Source organism: Hypanus sabinus, chromosome 9 (assembly GCF_030144855.1).
Source record: "Hypanus sabinus isolate sHypSab1 chromosome 9, sHypSab1.hap1, whole genome shotgun sequence".
Classification (NCBI taxonomy): Eukaryota; Metazoa; Chordata; class Chondrichthyes; order Myliobatiformes; family Dasyatidae; genus Hypanus; species Hypanus sabinus.
The window spans coordinates 30,184,047-30,204,234 of NC_082714.1; the positions used below are offsets into that span (position 1 = coordinate 30,184,047).

Here is a 20,188-nt window from a genome sequence, read left to right on the forward strand (position 1 = left end):
AATTGTCCAGGGTTCAGATCCGGTCGGTTGCTTGCATGCTTTCCATACGTGCTGGGTTGAGCATCGAGCTAGCAATGCTAAAGAAATTGCAAGTTTGCCACCCAATGCACAACAAGGCAGAGAAAATAACAACAACAACAACAAATGCTTAAATTGTCACAAAGAAAAAGGGTGAAGGTGAATGGTTCGGTGGTGTGTGTCTTAATTAATGCTGCACAACCTTTCCACCATGAAAAATCTTGTAAAAGTAGATCCATCCTTCAGTTTGTTACAGATCTGACACAGTTGTAAAACAATGCACCAGAGATATAGGCCATTCAGCCCAACAAGTCACGCTCACCATAGTCCCTACCCAGCTAGACCCAGTTACCTGCATTCGCTCTAAATCCCTCTAAGATAGAGGCTCCCAACCTTTTCTATCCTGTGGACCAATACCATTGAGCAAGGTGTCTGTGCACACCAGATTGGGGATCCCTGCTCTGTCCTACCCCTCCAAATACTTATCCAAGTAAAATTATGGTACATGCCAACCACAGCTCATTCCATATACTCACTACCCTCTACTTGGAAATAGTTGGCCCCAAGGTCCCTTTTAAATCTTTCCTGTCTCACCCTGAATCTATGCTTCCTGCTTTTGGTCTCTCCTGACCTGGTAAAGTGACTGTTATATTTGACCTTATCTCTGTCTCTCATAATTCATAGCATTTTTATGGTGTTGCTCCTCATTCTGTTACATATTTACTGCACTCTTTCCAGTTTAACCACATCTTGTAACAGGGTAACCAAAACTGTGTTTAATACTCCCAAGTTCAGCCTCACCAGTGATTTATCCCAGGTCCTATAGCTGCCACCACCCTGACTGATAAAGGCCAGTGTATTAAATGCCCTTTTCACTACTCTGTGATGCCACTTTCAAGGAACTATTCACCTATACAGTCGGCCCTCCTTATCCACGAGGGATTGGTTCTGGGATACCAAAAAATGTGGATGCTCAAGTCCCTTATTCAACCTGTCTAAATGCGGTGCACCTTAGGACCCATTGTGGAACCCCATACCTTATTTAACCTGTCTCAGTGTGGTGGACATTAGGACCTGGCGGCAGAACTCTGAATCCGCAGTGTTTCTGTTCACGAAAATAATCACGATCGCGATTGAAAATAAAGTGCAAATAATAAAGCGATCGGAAAGAGGTGAAATGCCATCGGTCATTGGAAAAGCGTTAGGTTACAGTCGGTCAACGATTGGAACAATTTTAAAGAATAAAGTGAGAAAGGCCCTGCCCCGATGAAAGCTACAATTATTACTAAGCAGCGCAGTGGTTTAATTATCGGGTTTTGGGTTTTTGAACCTCTACATCAACCAGCACGGAAGGAGAGCGTGCTTGGAAATGGTTTGTCACTGGATCAAACTCGGGAACTTCCCGAGCCCGGCGCTGAAACATACGTTCTTAAGTGTTTTATATGCATAGAAAGGTAACATATATACTAAGACAAACGTTTGACTAACTGACGCTAAATAATACCGGATGTACCTGTTCTGACTTACTGAGTAAGAGAACTTCTGATTTTTTTCGATCCCAATCCATGATAACCCACGCACATCCTCCAGTATATTTTAAATCATCTCTGGATTACAATACCTAATACAATGTAAATGCTATGTAAACTAGTTGTTATACTGCATTGTTTAGGGAATAATGACAAGAAAAAAAAAGTCTGTACATGCTCGAACGACAAGTGCTGGAAGAGCACTTCCGGGTTTTCATGATTCGCGGTTGGTTGAATTCACACATGCGGAACTCGCGGATAATGAGGGCCGACTGTACTCCTAAATTCTTCTGTTCCACTACATTTCCTAGTGTCCTACCATTTAGGATATCTTCATGGAGCAATGCCTCAGAAAGACGACATGCATCATTGAGGACCCCCATCACCCAGGTCATCCCTTATTCTCATTGCTACCATCAGGAAAGAGGTACAGAAGCCTGAAGGCACACACGCAACAGTTCAGGAACAGCTTCTTCCCCTCTACAATCCACTTTCTGATTGGACTTTGAACCCATGAACACTACCTCACTACTTTTTTATTTCTATTTTGCACTACATATTTAATTTAACTACTTTATATACTGTAATTCACTATTTTTTATTATTATGTATTGCATTGTACTGCTGCTGCAAAGACAACAAATTAAACCTGATTCAAAGTACAAGTCCAACACTGGTTTGATTTTACAGAATGCATCACCTCACAGTCTTAATTGAAATCCATGGTCCAGATTGATAGCTGAACAAGATCCCCCTCAATTTCAACAATAACTTTTCTGCAGATTTAACCATCTTAGTGCACTGTAAGGCTATCAGCAACACCTCCTGATTTTGTGTTATGTGCAAACATACTGATCAAACCTTGTACATTTACATTCCATAAGACTGTAAGACAAAAGTGCAGAATTAGGCCATTTGGCTGCTGAAGTCTGCTCCACCGTTTCATCATGGCAGATCCATTTTTCCTCTCTGGCCCAATCTTGTGCCTTCTTCCCATATCCCTTCATGCCCTGGTCAATCAAGAATCTGGCAACCTCTGCCTTAAATATAAATAAAGACTTGACCTGTACAGCTGTGGCAACGAATTTCACAGATTCACCACTCTCTGGCTAAAGAAATTTCTCCTAGTGTCCCTTCTAAAAGAATGCTCCTCTATTCCGAGGCTGTGTCCTCTGCTCTTAGGTTCATCTACCACAGGAAACATCCTCTCCATATTCACTCTATCAAGGCCTTTCAACATTCAATAAGTTTCACTGAAGTCACCCATCATTCTTCTGAACTCCAGTGAATACAGGCCCAGAGCCATCAAACACTCTTCATATGACAAGCCATTCAATCCTGGAATAATTTTCGTGAACCTCCTTGGAACCCCCTCCAATTTCAGCATGTCCTTTCTAAGATAAGGGGCCCTAAACTACTCATAATACTCCAAATGAGGCCTCACCAGTGCTTTATAAATTCTCAACATTATATTCTTGCTGTTATATTCTAGTCCTCTTGAAATTAATACTAACATTGCATTTGCCTTCCTCACCATAGACTCAACCTGTAAATTGACCTTTAGGGAATCTGCACAAGGACTTCCAAGTCCCTTTGCACCTCAGCTTTTTGAATTTTCTCTCCATTTAGTAAATAGACTACCCTTTAATTTTTTTCTACCGAAGTGCAAACTATACACTTCCCAACACTGTATACCATCTGCTACTTCTTTGGCTATTCTCCTACTCTGTCTTTAAGTCCTTCTGTAGCCTCTCGACTTCCTCAAAACTACCTGCCCCTCCAGCTGCCTTTGTATCCTTTGCAAACTTCGCAACAAAGCCATCAATTCCATCATCCACATCATTGATATATAACTTAAAAAGAAGTGATTCCAACATAGACCTAAGTGGAACCCTTGTAGTCACCAGCAGCCATCCAGAAAAGGCTCCCTTTATCCCACTTCTTGCCTCCTGCCGATCATCCACTGCTTTATCCATGCTAGAATCTTTCTTGTAATACCATGGGCTCATAACTTCTTAAGCTGCCTCGTGTGGCATTTTGTCAAAGGCCTTCTGAAAGTCCAAGTACATAACATCAACTGGTCCTCCTTTGTCTCTCCTGCTTACTATTTCTTCAAAGAATTCCAATGAATTTGTCAGGCAAGATTTTCCCTTGAGGAAACCATGCTGACTATGCCCTATTTTATCAGGTGCCTCTAAGTACCCCAAAATTGCATCCTTAAGAATCAACTCCCAACATCTTCCCAGCTATTGAAGTCAGACTAACTGGCCTATAATTTCCTTTCTTCTGCCTCACTCCCTTCTTCATTGGACTGACATTTGCAATTTTACAGTCTTCTGGAACCATTCCGGAATCTAGTGATTCTTGAAAAATCATTAGTAATGTCTTCACAATCTCTTCATCCTCCTTTTTCAGAACCCTGGTTGTGCACTATCTGCTTCAGGTGACTTATCTACCTTCAGACCTTTCAGCTTCCTAAGAACCTTCTCCCTAGTAATGGCAACTTCGCACTCTTGTGTCTGCTGATATCCTTGAACTTCTGTCATACTGCTAGAGTCTTCCACAGTGAAGATTAATGCAAAATACTTATTCAGTTCATCTGCTATTTTCTTCCCCCCCCAATCCCCCATTGGTACCTCTCTAGCATCATTTTCCAGGAGTCTGAGATCCCCTCTTACCTCTCTTTTACACTTTATGTATCTGAAGAAATTTTTGGTATCTTTTATATTATTGCTAGCTTACTTTCATATTCCATCTTTACCTTCTTAATGATTTTTTTTAGTTGCTTTCTGTTAGTTTTTAAAAGCTTTCCAACCTTCTAACTTCTCATATATATTTTGCTCTGTTATATGCCCTCTCTAGCTTTTATGTTGGCTTTGACTTCTCTTGTCAGCTACTGTTGTGTCATCCTGACTTTAGAATGTTTCTTCCTCTTTGGGATGTATGTATCCTGTATCTTCTGAATTGCTTCCAGAAATTTCAGCCATTGCTGCTCTGCTGTCATCATTGTCGGTTTCAAAGATTTCAAAGTTCATTTATTATCAAAGCTCAACAAAATGGTACATGTCTAGGGGAAGAACTCCAGCCACTCTCCAACCCCACCTCCCGTATACGCAGGTGCTGTGGAAAACAAGGTAATGCAGCGACGCACACACACAATATCAAACTCACACCAGATACTGTTACAGAATATACTTTTAAGATTTCACTAGATTTAAAAGGTTACTAACAATACAGTATATATGAAGGAAAATAAAATAAAATAAAAGGTGCCAAAACTTATTCAGTCAGTGCAGTGCACATTGTTGGAGCTCAACCATCGAACTACTCAACCCCTCGTCGCTTTTCGTCGACCTCCAAGGCCTTGCTAAGATACAAATAGACAACATCCATTGCCCTACCTTCTTCTATCTTTTTTGCTTACTTCTATAAAAAACTCCCAAAAGGTTTGTCACACACAGAGCTATGCCAACTACTAATGAGAATTTGTCTTTTTAAATGCTGGTAAATCCTGTGCCTCAGAATTCTATCCAGCAACTTCCCCAAAACTGATGTCAGGCTGACAAGCCTGTGGTTCCATGGCTTGTCCTTGCTATCCTTTTTAAACAATGAACAACCTTCTAGTCTTTGGGAATTTCATTACCGGCAAATGATGCATTGCATATCTCCACAAGGGCCTTCACAGTTTCCAGTCTAGCCTCACACAAAGTCTAAGGATGTACTTAGCCAGGCACTGTGGATTTATCAACCTTAATGCTGTAAGGCTGTAAATGCCACTTCTCTGGTAATATGAATGTTCTTAAAGCATCTCCACTTGTTTCCCTTATCTTTGTGCAGGCATGATATTTTTCTTCAGTAAGCAGCTAAGAGAAATATCGATTAAAAATCCCACTTATGTCCTGCTGGTCAAGGCGTAGGTTACTTTGCTGATCCCAAAGAGGACCCACTCTCTCCCTAGCCACCTTTTAATATGGCTATAGAACCTCTTGGGATTTTCCTTAGCCTTCTATCCTCTCTTTGTTCTCCTAATTGATCTCTTAAGAGTATTCTTTCTTTTTCAATATTTTTATTAATTTCTACATAGAGGAATACTGATTACAAGAAGAGATATAAGTCAAAAAAAAATAATACCAAATACATTATATTTGAATCACACTTGCAATCTCATTACCCTATATTCATGTAAATTAAATTAAATCCTAATATTGAAATGTGATAATTTTATTATACAAAAAAAATCTAAGCCTGCTACCAAGATTGAAGCTGTTTGGTAAAGAAAGAAAAAAGGGAAAAATTCCTTATCATATAGTGAAATATGTTATTAGCCAACATCTGTACTTTAACAGCAAATCAAAGGTTTTGAAAATAGTTCAAAAATGGTCCCCACAATGTTTGAAAGTCTGGGCTAGAATCAGAAATTGAACAACAGATCGTCTCTAAATTTAAGCATCACGTAACCATTGAGCGTGAGTAGGCGGAACGACATCCTTCCATTTTAGCAAGAGCGCCCTCCTAGCTATAAGAAAAATAAAAGCCAAAATGTGCAAAATCAGATGTCTCCAAAATAATATCTTTTCCCTCAACAATACTGAATAAGGCAGTCAAAGGGTTAGGCTTAAAATTTACTTTGAAAAGTACAGAGAAAGTTTGGAATACTTTGAAATTAAGTATTCTTAATCTCAATAAAAATTGGTCAACTTTGTTCAGAAGGCAACCAGGTTGCCTTTTTCATTTAATTTCCAGATTTGATGTGAAATGTTTACTAAAACAACTTGCAGTGCAAAAGCCCACAGAAAGATGAGTTTAAAAAAAAAGTGAGTATACGATGTTTGCCTCTGACACAAAATCTAGGCAGAGTGATTAGTGCCAAAAATGATGGTTTATCATTCTGGTATATAATTCACATTTCTCTTTCCTTGACAGTAATGGTAGTTTCAGACATGGTTAAATATAATTGCTGATAAAGTGCCTTCTCATTTAATCATCTGGATTTGATCTAAATACGAATTTCAATCATTTTGTACAATGCCTTACTTGGGTTTAACTAGTTATGAATGTGGCTGGAATGTATTTTACTTGTGCATTATTTATAAACTATCTTTTTTAGTTAGTTAATTCACTTAGCAACTATTAAATTCATCCATTTATAAATGAGACCAAGTTTCTGGTCCTCAGTTAGATTTTTATTGCAAATACAGCAGTTGTGTTGTTTTTAATCCTTGTTATTTAAGTACCTTTAAAAGAACATTTCATTGTGGTATATTTTCTAGTCCTTGCATTTATCTGATAATGCCAAACAGCTATCTGGTAAATAGACATCAAGCGACTTGAATTCTAGCTTGTTTGAAGACTGATGAGAAAAGGATTCTCTTTTTTTTTAACATGAAGTGAATTTGATATGGTTTAGAGGAAAAATTCTGGTAAGAGTACTAGAAGGATTACTAAAGCTGGAATTAAATGAAAGTTGAAAATTGTATTTCTAATTTTATATTTTACTTTAAAGGCATTCCAGAGAGAGGAATTACAAAGCAGAATTGGAAGCATGCAGCCTCGAGGCTATACCTTTGGAATTCGGTGATTTTCATCCTCTGAAACTGATTACTGTATGTTCCTCAATGACATCTGTTCTAATATTTTAATTTATCCGTAAATGTTAAAGCAAATTTATTAATGAATGATTGAATAAAAGATAGACAATACGAGTATACTTAGAAATGCTAGCATGAAGTTTGTTTGTGATGTTGGCCTCTAATTCTTTCTTTAATATTGGTTGAAATTCATGTTCTCATTTTGTACATGATATTGTAAGCAAAGTATCTAAGGATTATGCTTTTAAGTTTAATTGTGCCTAAGAGAGTATGATAAATGTGTAAGCAAGCAGAGCATATTCACTCATTTTTCACTTTCAGTGATTCTGAAATATTCAGTAAATTTCTACAAGTTCAGGTCTTCCTAATTTGCTTTTAGTTATGTCATGAATCTGTAAGTACACGTGCCAGTTCTGGTGAGGAAATTGCAAGGATTATTAAGGATGGTTCATATAGTGCAGTAATATTTTTGGTGATTCTTTGTAGGTCACTGAATCAAAGACAAAAAAGTTTGCTCGTAAAGGAAGTACTTCATCTACCTCTTCTTCATCGTCTAGCTCAGTAGTGGACCCTTTGAGTAGTGTGCTGGATGGCAGTGACCCTTTGTCACTGTTTGCTGCAACAGCAGATCCCCTCACAGCTGCATCAATGATGACAGGAAAAAACTCGGTATTTTTATAAGTTATGTCTGTACAAATATATCTTACAAAAAATGCCATCTTTTTTAGTACATGAATGTTATCAATTTTACAGTTTATTCTTGCTATTTTGACTGGTTAACTACTGGCCAACGAAGAATGGTTCTGGGATCAATGGTAAAATGGTAATTTTGCTGTCAGTAATCAATGACCTAATCTTCCTGAATTAATTAACTCTTCTCGAGCTTCCAGCCGAGTACAGGTATTGATTATTACTGATGTTTCAATGACAAACTCTTCTATCTTTATCAGGGATGATTCCTGGGCAAGTCTAGTCTGGTGGTATTTATACCCCCATAGTCCAACCCTTCTGCTTGGTTAGTCCTCATCTAATCAAATTTCCAGTCTCCCACCTTGTTTACAATCAAATTAAGGGAGACCTTTGTGACCTTCATCTTTGTTAAAATTCCTTTCCTCTAGTTTAATCTTTCTGAACTTCAAAGTGAAAAGTAGATTTTGGAACATGGTTTGAATTTGATTGTGATAAAACTCTGCTGCTTTTGTCTGTCACTAAACTTCTTTTAACCATAATCGCGAAACATGTTCAGGAAGACTGACTTACCAAGTTTTGAAGGCCACGTTTGAAGGACTAAATGATTGTAACAACGCCTTTATTTGCTATTTTTATGTAGTAAAATGTGCGAAAAGGTTGTTAAAGGATTTTAAAAATAGTGTTGCACCTTGGTATTTTGTCCTGGAAAATGATTCTGATTTTATATATTAAGATTACTTTTGAATTCAGAGGCAAAGTAGTAGCAGCAATTAGCAAGTTTCCTAATTGCTAAATCCAACTTTTAAGAAGCTTGCTTTTTGTTTCTGTCTCTATTAGAACTGATGGTCCTTTCTTTCTGTCATATATTTTGGCTCAGTTACTTTACTACAATTTTTCTAATACATGCCTGTTGTATGTATCCCAGAACCTTTCTATTAACAACATATAACTCTGATTAAAAAGGCATAAGGCGCTTCCAGTTGCTACTCTTGTCACATTGGCTCATTTGGCCACACCCTATCAGTGATTTCCCTTTATCAGAGTATTCCTCCATTATCTTCCCTTTCCAGTTCTGGCAAACTTGAAACGGTAACTCTTTATCTTTCCTCATTTGTTGCATAACCTGCTGAGTGTCCCAGCGGTTTCTGTTATAGAATTATAGAAAAGTACAGCACAGAAACAGGCCCCTTTGCCTATCTAGTCCATGCTGAAACCATTTAAACTGCCTGCACCAGAACCATAGCACTCCATACCTCTATCATCCATGTACCTATCCAAGTTTCTCTTAAATGTTGAAATTGAGTTCACATGCATGATAGGGGTATGGAGTGATGGCAGCTTGTTCCACGCTCTCACGGCCCTCCGTTCTGAGTGAAGAAGTTTCCTCTCATGTTCCCCTTAAACTTTTCACCTTTTACCCTTAACCTATGACCTGTAGTTGTAGTTGCACACAACCTCAGTGGAAAAGATCTGCTAGCATTTACCCTATCTATATCCTTCATAATTTTGTATACCTCTATCAAATCTGTCAGTCTTCTACGTTCCAAGGAATAAAAATCCTAACTTACTCAATCTTTCCATATAACTCAGGTCCTCCAGACCGGGCAACACCCTTGTAAATTTTCTCTGTACTCTTTCAACCTTATTTACATCTTTCCTGTAGGAAGGTGATCAAAACTGCACACAATACTACAAATTAGGCCTCACCAATGTCTTATACAACTTCAACTTAATGTCCCATCTCCTGTAATCAATACCTTGATTTATGAAGGCCAATGTGCCAGAAGCTTTCTTTATGACCCTATCTACCTGTGAAACTATTGTCAATAAATTATGGACCTGTATTCCCAAATACTTTTGTTCTATCGCATTTCTCAGTGCTGTACCATTCACTGTGTAAGGCCTACCATGGTTGGTCCTACTGAAGTGTAACATCTCGCACTTGTCTGCGTCGCATTCCAAATTTTCAGCACCTTAGTTATTTTTGCTTTGCATATCCAAAATGTGCTTTAATAAATAGATTACTAATTTGAGTTCTTTTTCAAAATTGACTAGTGTTAGAAAATAGTTTTATAATCAATGGTATTAAAGGTACATTTAATTTCATTAATTCAAATTAGCGTTTCATCAGAGACCACACTTCTAAGAAGTGGATTATCTTTATACCTGCATTGTGAGTAGCCTGCCCTATTCTTGTTTTGCTGCTGATCTTTTTCATTATGTTATGTAGGATCCTGGTAAAAAGCAGCGTGACAAAGAAGAAGATACAGTGGGGATCGATTTTGAACCATGGTCTGCGAAGCGCTGTCATATACTTGCTCGATACACAACCACAGAGAAGCTGTCCATAGTAAGGGACAACTTTCTGTTTTCTATATTAACATTTGGCTTAATCCTTTACTGCTGCCTCAAAGTCTACTAATGCATTACGTTTAAATGATGAAACAATTTACAAAATAATATAATCATACTGTAGCGGTGTGCTACACGCAGCGCTAAAATAATGACACGGAGTCGGTAAACTGCAGTTAAAGAAGATTTTATTCGAACTTCGCGGCTTCGCTTTAAAGCCTCCCTGATCCCGCCCTCCCCGGGCGTGGATGCTGTAGGAGGCACGTACTCACAGTCCTGTGCAAGCTTTTCCCTTTGTTGGTGAAGCAGACCTGGCACCCTTTTGGGACTGGCCTTTATGCTGGCGTGCTGGCTATTTGTGAGCCGGTTCGAGTGCGCTAGGAAGTGGGTCGCCACAATACATGTTTTACGTATTTGCATCATATAATTATAATTTTACAGTACAAAATGTATGGCCTTGTTTTTGTGGGCATAATCATAACTTTTAAGATTTAATGTAAACACTTATTGTACACCAGGGATTCCCAGCCTAGGGTCTGCAGACCCTTCAGTTAATAGTAGGAGCCCACGACATTAAAACAGGTTTGGGACCCCTGTTGTACACCAATTCAGATATTCCCACTTAAGTGAGTTAGGAATGTAAGTAGTGAAGGAACATGGATCCAATGAGTTGTTTTTCTAATTGGTATTTGTTTTTCTTCAAAGTTTTGTGCGCTCTTTTATCAGTAGCATTTCATGAGCCTTTACAGAAAAGAAAGAAGCTATGAAAGATTGACATTTGTAAAAGACCCATGACAGTTGGTAGTTTCTTAGTTCAACAATTTTCTCCAGTGTGACTGAGAAAGTCAACATTACAAGAACAAATTTTGTGCAGCTTTTGCAAACATTACTCTCACATTTCATTGTCCATTCAATGTTTTAAGTTCAGATTTCCAGAACCCTAAAGAATTCACTATTGCTTTTGCTTTGTTTTCTACAGTGCAACTGTATTGTCATATTTTAGAAAAGATTCTGCTTTTTATATATCTTGTTTTTTCATTTACAGAATTTATTTATGGGATCTGAAAAGGGTGAGTGGCAGGAGTATATTTATTGAAATGTTTAATTGTTAAAGCTGCATTTGAGATTTTCAATGTTTATCTTAAATTGATTTTGTTGCATCTTGTAGGTAAAGCCACAAGTCCTGGATCAGCTGTCTCTGAAAAAGTGAGGACACGGTTAGAAGAATTGGACGACCTAGAGGAGGTAAATAATACTCTTCATTGGAGACAACCTTTTCAGAATTGTTTCAATAGGATAGAAGCAAATAAGAGTTCTTGTTGTCTTCAGCAGTTGGTAAATACTAGCAATAAATAATCAACGAGAATTATGATTGAAAGTTTATATTTTGACCATGTAGTTTGTCCATTTCAAAAGTGTTGTCCTTTGCATTTTATAGATTTTAAATATTTTTATCCTTTTTACCAGAGTTTCTCGGCTCAGTGGAGACTCTGTGATAGTGGTCACCAACCTTTTTAAGCCCAAGATCCACTACCTTGGCCTTAATGAAAGGCAAAATTGACTCCAAATTGATTAGTCACACTCATGTGCACTGGGGCAGAAAAGACTGGAAGTAAAACCCCACCACCCAGAAGTAGAAATAATGCATAAGCACCAGGGTACCACCCTTTTTTGCACCGTGGACCAGTTTAATATTGACATTATTCTTCCGGACCAGCCGATGGGGGTGGGGGGTGTGTTAAACACGACCTTCGCGGCTCTTGGCACTTAGCTGCTGTCCCACCCTGCTCACATTTTTTTCCGTGGAAAAAACTCAACAGGTGCTTGGACTCAAGGTACCGATGTAGTTTTGAGGGCTTCATTGCCACATTAGACAGCTTCCAGGCCCGAACTCCATCCTCTGCCCGCCCACTGCCAGACGCCCTGGCCAGGTGGGGTGAGAGGACAAGGTAAGGGCCGGAGGTCCCCGTGCCAGGGGCGCGGCAGTTGTAGTCCAGACAGAGCAACCAACCGAGCGAGGAGAGCAAGAGACACGCGCCTGCTCCCCTTGTAGGATCTGTCGACCAACAAGAGTTTGTTTCAGCAGATTGCAGCGAGGTAGCTGCTCTGATACTTACGAAACCTTGAGCCTGAATTAGGTCGTCTGTGAATATTTTAGCACCAGATTCCCCACGAACATTCGGTGTGCTAACAGGTTCAGAGGCGGCGCCAATCTGAGGACAGCGGCATTGGCACTTACTGCTGGCCGCGCTCCGGGCCAGTAGCATTGGCGGTTCCCACCGGCCGCGCTCCGGGCCAGTAGCATTGGCGGTTCCCACTGGCCGCGCTCCTGGCCAGTAGCTTTGGCGGTTCCCACTGGCCGCGCTCCGGGCCAGTAGCATTGGCGGTTCCCACCGGCTGCGCTCCTGGCCAGTAGCATTGGCGGTTCCCACTGGCTGCGCTCCGGGCCAGTAGCATTGGCGGTTCCCACCGGCCGCGCTCCGGGCCAGTAGCATTGGTGGTTCCCACCGGCCACTGGCTGCGCTCCGGGCCAGTAGCATTGGCGGTTCCCACCAGCCGCGCTCCGGGCCAGTAGCATTGGCGGTTCCCACCGGCCGCGCTCCTGGCCAGTAGCATTGGCGGTTCCCACTGGCCGCGCTCCGGGCCAGTAGCATTGGCGGTTCCCACCGGCCGCGCTCCAGGCCAGTAGCATTGGCGGTTCCCACCGGCCGCGCTCCTGGCCAGTAGCATTGGCGGTTCCCACCGGCCGCGCTCCGGGCCAGTAGCATTGGCGGTTCCCACCGGCCGCGCTCCGGGCCAGTAGCATTGGCGGTTCCCACCGGCCGCGCTCCGGGCCAGTAGCATTGGCGGTTCCCACCGGCCGCGCTCCGGGCCAGTAGCATTGGCGGTTCCCACTGGCCGCGCTCCGGGCCAGTAGCATCGGGTCTTCACGCCGGCCACGCTCCGGGCCAGTAGCATTGGTGGTTCCCACTGGCCGCGCTCCGGGCCAGTAGCATCGGGTCTTCACGCCGGCCACGCTCCGGGCCAGTAGCATTGGCGGTTCCCACCGGCCGCACTCCGGGCCAGTAGCATTGGCGGTTCCCACCGGCCGCGCTCCAGGCCAGTAGCATCGGGTCTTCACGCCGGCCACGCTCCAGGCCAGTAGCATTGGCGGTTCCCACCGGCTGCACTCCGGGCCAATAGCATCGGGTCTTCATGCCGGCCACGCTCTGGGCCAGTAGCATCGGGTCTTCACGCCGGCCACGCTCCGGGCCAGTAGCATCGGGTCTTCACGCCGGCCACGCTCCGGGCCAGTAGCATCGGGTCTTCACGCCGGCCACGCTCCGGGCCAGTAGCATTGGCACTTCCTGCTGGCCGCACTCCGGGCCAGTAGCATTGGTGGTTTCCACCGGCCGCACTCCGGGACAGCAGCATTGGTGGTTCCCACCGGCCGTGCTCCGGGCCAGTAGCACCAGCTCTTCCCGCCGGCCGCGCGTTTAGGCAACTGATGACCTTGCACAGGTTCAAGTTCAACAGTGGCTGTGACAGGGAGTGAGGAAAGATGCAAGTGACTCATATTGTTTCCTCGCGGCCCGGTGGTTGGGAACCACTGAAGTACACTGTGTAGTGCGGGGGAGCTATGCGCATGCGCACTGGGCAGACAGAACGGAACGAAAACCCCACAGCCCGGAAACAATCTCACAACAGTATTTGTGTATTTATTTTTCATTTTTTTTCGGAATCTACTGGGAAAGTCTCAAAGATCGACCAGTCAATCAAGATCGACGGGTTGGCAAACACTACTCTATGATATCTGAAACAGCTGGATTTGGGCACATAGTCGTTATATTTTTCTTTGTATATGCTGCAGTGCATATTCAAAAAAATGTTTACTGATGGTATTGAGGAAGTTTGCTATTTGTACTATAGAATGTTGACTTAGAAATTCTTCGAGTTTGTAAGTTAATCTCCCATGTATGTTTTAGACAGAAATATAACCTGTGTACCAGTATATTGTATTTTGGATGAGAACTGTCTTCACCATTCTCTTACTTTCAACCCAGCTTGGTAGTTAACTTGCTGTTCTCAGGGCTATTTGGAATAACTCTGGTGATCATTGCAAAGTCTGAGGATTTTTTTTTCCCTAGCTGGGCCATCAGTAGTTCAGTGCTGCAGTTAATATTTTTCATCATTACCTATAAACTGACTTCCAATGGATATTTTTCCAGTAAACATAAACCTTCATTCAGAAATGTTGAAGGCTTCAACAGACCTCATTTGGAATATTGTCAGCAAATTTAGGCCCCATGTATCTAAGTAAAGATGTGCTGTCATGGAGAGAGTCCAAACGAGGTTCACAAAAATGATTCCCAAGAATGAAAGGGCTGACAGAAAAACCAGGAAACCTAGCAACAGGGAGGTACCTGATGCCTACCACCTGTTACCCTATATTTCCAGTTTCTGGGAGTATCGCTGGGATCCTGAAGAAATACTGGATCAATACCATCCACAAACCCATAAGGAAGCTCAAATCCCAGCTTCTGCTGGTCAAAGATGCTCTAAGACTCAGGATGGTTAGCCTTTACAGGATTTCCTGTGAATGCGGAGTGGTGTATATCAGCCAGAAACCTGCATCAAGGAGTACAGGAGGTGTATCCATTTGGGTTACCTGGAGAAATTGGTGGTAGGAGAACACTGCATTTGCAACGACCACACAATTGACTTTGATGGCACAGAACTACTGTGCTGTACCAGTGGCTTTTGGGACTGCTTGGTGAAGGAAGCCATTGAAATAAGCCAAGAGAATAAAAATTTCAGCAAAGACAAAGGTCTTGCTCTTAGTAACAATTTTAAAAAAGGTGGGACAGTGGAAACCTCATTGGTTGAGGATTAACCAAACAGGAGTTAAGTCTATACACCCCTGGACAAGACATGACTAGGCATTATCCCTGATGAAGATGCAGAGTTTGTCATCAAAATGTCAGTTAAAATCGACATCCAGACCTGGCTGGAAGCCTGAAAAGAGTTTATCCGCTGGGGGTTTCCGGAGCCAGCGTAGCAAGCTCACAGCTTTCTACTCCATACATCTTTGGAATGTGGGAGGAACCCAGAGGAAACCCACACAGTCACAGGAAGAATGTATAAACTCCTGACAGACGGCGGTAAGGATGAACCCTGATTGCTAGCCCTGTCATGTGATATGCTAGCCACTACACGCTATGCTACTCCCAAAGGCTGTAGAATGGAGTTGAAAAATATATCAGCTACAGTTGAATGGTGGAGTAGACTGAATGGGTTGTGTGGCCTAATTCTGCTCCTATACCTTCGGGTTTTGTGTTACTATGATTTTATTTTCTTTGCCTAACTGTTTGGACTGCCTCACAACATCCGTTTTATAAACATCCTATTTATATGCTGACCTATAAACTTGAGAGCTATTTAGTTAATCAGATAGTGTTCTTTATGCAATAATGCAAAAGTGTGCCACAGTTTATGTCTGTTTCTATGTCAGTGTCTGCATGCAGTCTAAGGGTGTGAATATTAGGTTAGCTGCAACAAGCTAAATTATGTTGGGGAAATGATCTCGTATCTTCAATAATGGTATTTTTAAAATTTTGTTTGACTGTTGGAAGTTAGCATTTAACAAAAGTTGGCCTTTGACAAGATCCTGTATGGGAGGTTGGTAAGGAAGATTCAGTCGCTTGGCATTCAAGATGAGATAATAAATTTAATTAGACATTGGCTTCACAGAGGAAGCCAGAGTGTGGTAATAGATGGTTGCCCCTCATGAGTAGCAGCCTGTGACCAGCGGTGTACCACAAGGTTCCATTATTGTTTGATCTGGATCAGCAAATTTGTGGATGACACCAAAATTGGGGTTTAATAGACAGCAAAGAATGCTATCAAAGCCTGCAGTGGGATCTGGACTGACGTGAAAGAATAGGTTATTTAACCAGTTGTATAAGGTGGAATTTCTTCTGGCTGTCTATATTTTAATGGTGACCCTTAATTGAGATCTATGCTCTTATTTCCATTCACGCTCTTGAGTTACTTTTCGCTTGTATTGCTTCCTGGTTTGCCTTCATATTTTCAATAGTTTCCTCTCTCATCACTTCGCATCTATTCTACATGCACCACATAATCCAGTTTACACAAAAATAACAACTGTAATTGTTATTTCCAAGCTATGTCACAATTTTGTTTAAATTCAACAAATTACTTTTAAATTTAGCTTCTGGAACTTCAGAATCGGAACAAGTTTCATGGCATGTATCAGTGATATTAAACTAGATTCCGATTCTGACTCAAATTAATTTTAAATCTGGCTTCAGGAGCTTGTAGTCTGACTGCACTCCTTGAGATTGGAAGTGAAAATTGTTAATTGAACCTTTTGTGCAAATTCAGAAAGAACTCCATTGGGGATAGATGAGAGGGATCAGAAGATGAGCAAAACCGCTTGAAAAAAGTGAAGGAGGTCCTTTATTAATCCAAAAGAAGAGGGAAAATGAAGAAATTATGTATTAATATTTGTGGCTGTCTTGGATATGCCTTGAATGCTCAATAGATGAACTTCAGAGATTTTTTGACTAAAAAAGTAATTTGCTATTTTTTACTTGGTTGCTTCAATTTTCTAATAAGTTATGTAATTCCTAATAAACTTTTAATTATCTTTATGATGACTTACTAATGGGATCATGCGATACAAAACTTTGAAATTTAATTATTTCGTATATCTTAAAGAAAATTCTAATTGCATTGAAGTTTAGCTCGTTTTGAAAAAAAGAAACCTCCCTTAGTTGTTTACAAAAAAAGAAACTCTGAATTAATATTTGCAAAGAGTTAACCATTCAAGTTAATTCTCCATCTTGTCATCAAACTGCTAACTGTAAATTCAGTGTCCTCAGCTTTTTTCTCCGTCTGAAGTTGGAATGGTAATTGCCACTCAGAAGTATTATTTTACAAGAATATATTCCCTTGTTTAAAGGGAAAAAAATGTATTTTGGACCGTATGTCAAAGTCGTTTTGTTGATAAATCAAATGCAACTATATAGTTAAAATCTTGATTTAATTTGTTATCTTGAATGAAAATATTAAATTTCACTAATAACTTTTGATTTACACTGGCAGTAAAAATAACCAAACTCTAATGGGTAATAAGGCTCATTTGTACCAAAATGCACAGCATATTTAAAGTTCTGTAGATGAAGTAGTTATTCTTCACATTCAGGCTGAAAATTAGGTAAATGTAGACCAGTGAATCATCCTTAATTGCGTCCACGACTACATTCAATGTTTGTGCATTAAAACAGCTTTCTGATATTATCAGGTGAACATTGACTTTAAAAATTGAGCCACTGATATAATTTCAAAATTTTACAAGAACTATATAATTTGAAATTAATTGTTGCTTTCAATGTAGGATTTTAACTTATTTGTTTGCTATTGATATTTTTTGGTGTGTGTATACATTTTATTTTAATTAATTAATTATCATTCTTTTTGCTTACACAAGGGTTCACAGAAAGAACTTCTAAACTTGACCCAGCAGGATTATATAAACAGGATTGAAGAGCTAAACCAGTCATTGAAGGATGCCTGGGCTACAGATCAAAAAGTGAAAGCACTAAAAATAGTTATTCAGGTCAGCTTTAAGCTACAAATGTAAATTGTAAATATTCTTACTAATATTGTCAAACTAAACATGTTCATATCTCTCATCAGATTCTTTCTTCTTCCACCCTTTACTTTTTCCACCCATCCCTGTCCAACTTCTTACTTCATCCCCCCTCCACCACCCACCTGGCTTCACCTTTCACCCTCTCACTTGTATTTATTCCCCTCCCCTCACCTTATTCTGGCTTCTCCTCCCTTCCTTTCCAGTCCTGATAAAGGGTCATGGCCCAAAACATCAATTGTCTATTCCTTTCTGTAGCTGCTGCTTGGCCTGCTGCGTTCCTCCAACATTTTGGATATGTTACTATGTTCTTATTGTTCTTATAATAATACTGTATTGTGATATCCTACCTAATGCAGTATTTGTTCATATAACAATGCATCAGCTCACAACTAGTGTGACTAGTATTGTGGTTGGATACAGCAGATTCCAGTTCATTATGTTCTAAAGGGCAGTTTGTGTACAAGAGCAACTGGGGACCCCTCTACATTAGTGTGACTTGACATGGATTGGACTCTATGTTGTCAAGTACCTTTGGTCTTTCTGCTGCAAAAGGCAAGATCTCCTTTTGGCCACCTATTTTAGTTTGATTTTGCAATGCCGATCTGATGTGTCTCTCCACATCCTTTTCTACTGCCACAGTGAGTCCAAACTCAGGTTAGAAGAACACACCTCATATTCCATCTGGGTAGCCTATGACCAGATGGCATGAACATTGAGCTTTCTAACTTCTTGCATTTACTACTCTGACTCCCAGCTTCTTACTTCAGAGTCAAGCTTATTAACACTGACCTCTGTAATGAGTTCTACGTTGTCCCCATGACTGCGTGAGTTTCCTCTAAAGATGTACCAGTTTCTGGGTTAAGTAGTCATTGTAAATTGTCCTGTGATTAGACTAGGGTTAAATCGGGGGTGGCTGGGCAATGTGGCTGGAAGGGCCCATTCTAGACTGTATCTCAATAAAAAAATATGTTGTGAAATTTGTTGTTTTGCAGTGGCAGTACAGTGCAATACATAAAAGTTACTGTAAGTTCCAATGAGAATATATAAACAATATAAATAAAAACAAAAAAAAACAAAAGAGAGCAAAGTAATGAGGTAATGTTTATGGGCCATTTGGGTAATCTAATGGCAAAGCTAAAAATGTCACCTGCTTGCTTGTACTCTTTCTCCCCCCCCCCCCACCTTATTCTGGTTTCTCCCTTCCTTTCTAGTCCTAATAAAGCGTCTTGGCCCAAAATATCAACTGTTTATTCTCTTCTGTAGATGCTGCCTGACTTGCAGAGTTCCTCCAGTATTTTGTGTGTGTGTATTGGGCAATAAATGCTACCATGTCAACAAATCCTGAACCTTGACAATACCGCAATTATCTTGTTGTTCAAGTATTAACAGTTTCAATATTTTTACTGTGGAGGTAAAGCCTATTTTCTGCTGCCCCTTGTGTATTGACATTTAACTTTGTTCTATTTACAGTGTTCAAAGCTGCTGTCTGATACCAGTGTGATTCAATTTTATCCAAGCAAATTTGTTTTGATCACTGACATTCTGGATACTTTTGGTATGGAGGCCATTAAGAAGTTCCTTTGGTGTTATTTTCAATACCTCATTTAAATTGTCAAATAAAAGTTTCTCATATGCAATATTTTGTCATAAGTACAGTAAGTCCTGTTTGAAGGCAGCTAGTGTTCTCAGTATATTTGTTGTGTGGGAAAATGAAGATAAAAGTGAGGAAAATAATTCATTGAAGGCTACAATTGTAAAAAAATTTGAGTTGATAAACTTCCATCATCAAACATTTTCTTTTTAAGCATTAGAATAAGTTTATCTTAATTCTACCTTTTAAATTACTGTCCCCCTTAAAAGATACTGCATTATGATGCCTGCAGTGTTTCCAGGAACTGGTTGAATACTGATTTCATTTCAGTAATCACTCACGAGGATGTTGATTTAATATGGAATAAAATTTCCTTGTGCTCATAAATTTGTACCTTTTTGAAATTTATTTGAATCAAGATATTTGTTAATTGCAACAAATCAATTAGATCTTGCCCCTGTGCTTTTAAGTAACCTTACTTAAAACCACAGGAACCTTGCAACTGAGTAATCACAACAGTGTCTGCAGTTGAGTGGGAATTTCAACCTTTCAGATTATAGATTCAACTTTTATCACTTTTAAAAGTACTGGTTTTCAAATTTTGTATCTATTACATATACACAGCATTTCTGATATGGCTACCTTTCGGGATGAATGATTAAAAGATAAAGAATGATTAATTTTATTTGCACCTGTACATTGAATCACTGAAACATACAGTGAAACGTTTTGTTTGTGTCAATGGCCAGCACAGTCCGAAGTC

At 40.2% G+C, this 20,188-nt stretch overlaps 1 protein-coding gene across 2 annotated transcripts in view; it reads left to right on the forward strand.

The window, feature by feature from the left end:
- The window catches only part of vps35l (VPS35 endosomal protein sorting factor like), a 108,490-nt gene that overhangs the window by 5,572 nt on the left and 82,730 nt on the right, over positions 1 to 20,188 (forward strand). For both annotated transcript variants that reach the window (XM_059979409.1, XM_059979410.1), the window contains exons 2-8: positions 7,051 to 7,150; positions 7,622 to 7,804; positions 10,056 to 10,175; positions 11,223 to 11,247; positions 11,346 to 11,422; positions 17,670 to 17,798; positions 19,305 to 19,389. In XM_059979409.1, the coding sequence (XP_059835392.1) occupies positions 7,051 to 7,150; positions 7,622 to 7,804; positions 10,056 to 10,175; positions 11,223 to 11,247; positions 11,346 to 11,422; positions 17,670 to 17,798; positions 19,305 to 19,389 (719 nt within the window). The remainder of the gene's footprint in view (positions 1 to 7,050; positions 7,151 to 7,621; positions 7,805 to 10,055; positions 10,176 to 11,222; positions 11,248 to 11,345; positions 11,423 to 17,669; positions 17,799 to 19,304; positions 19,390 to 20,188) is intronic.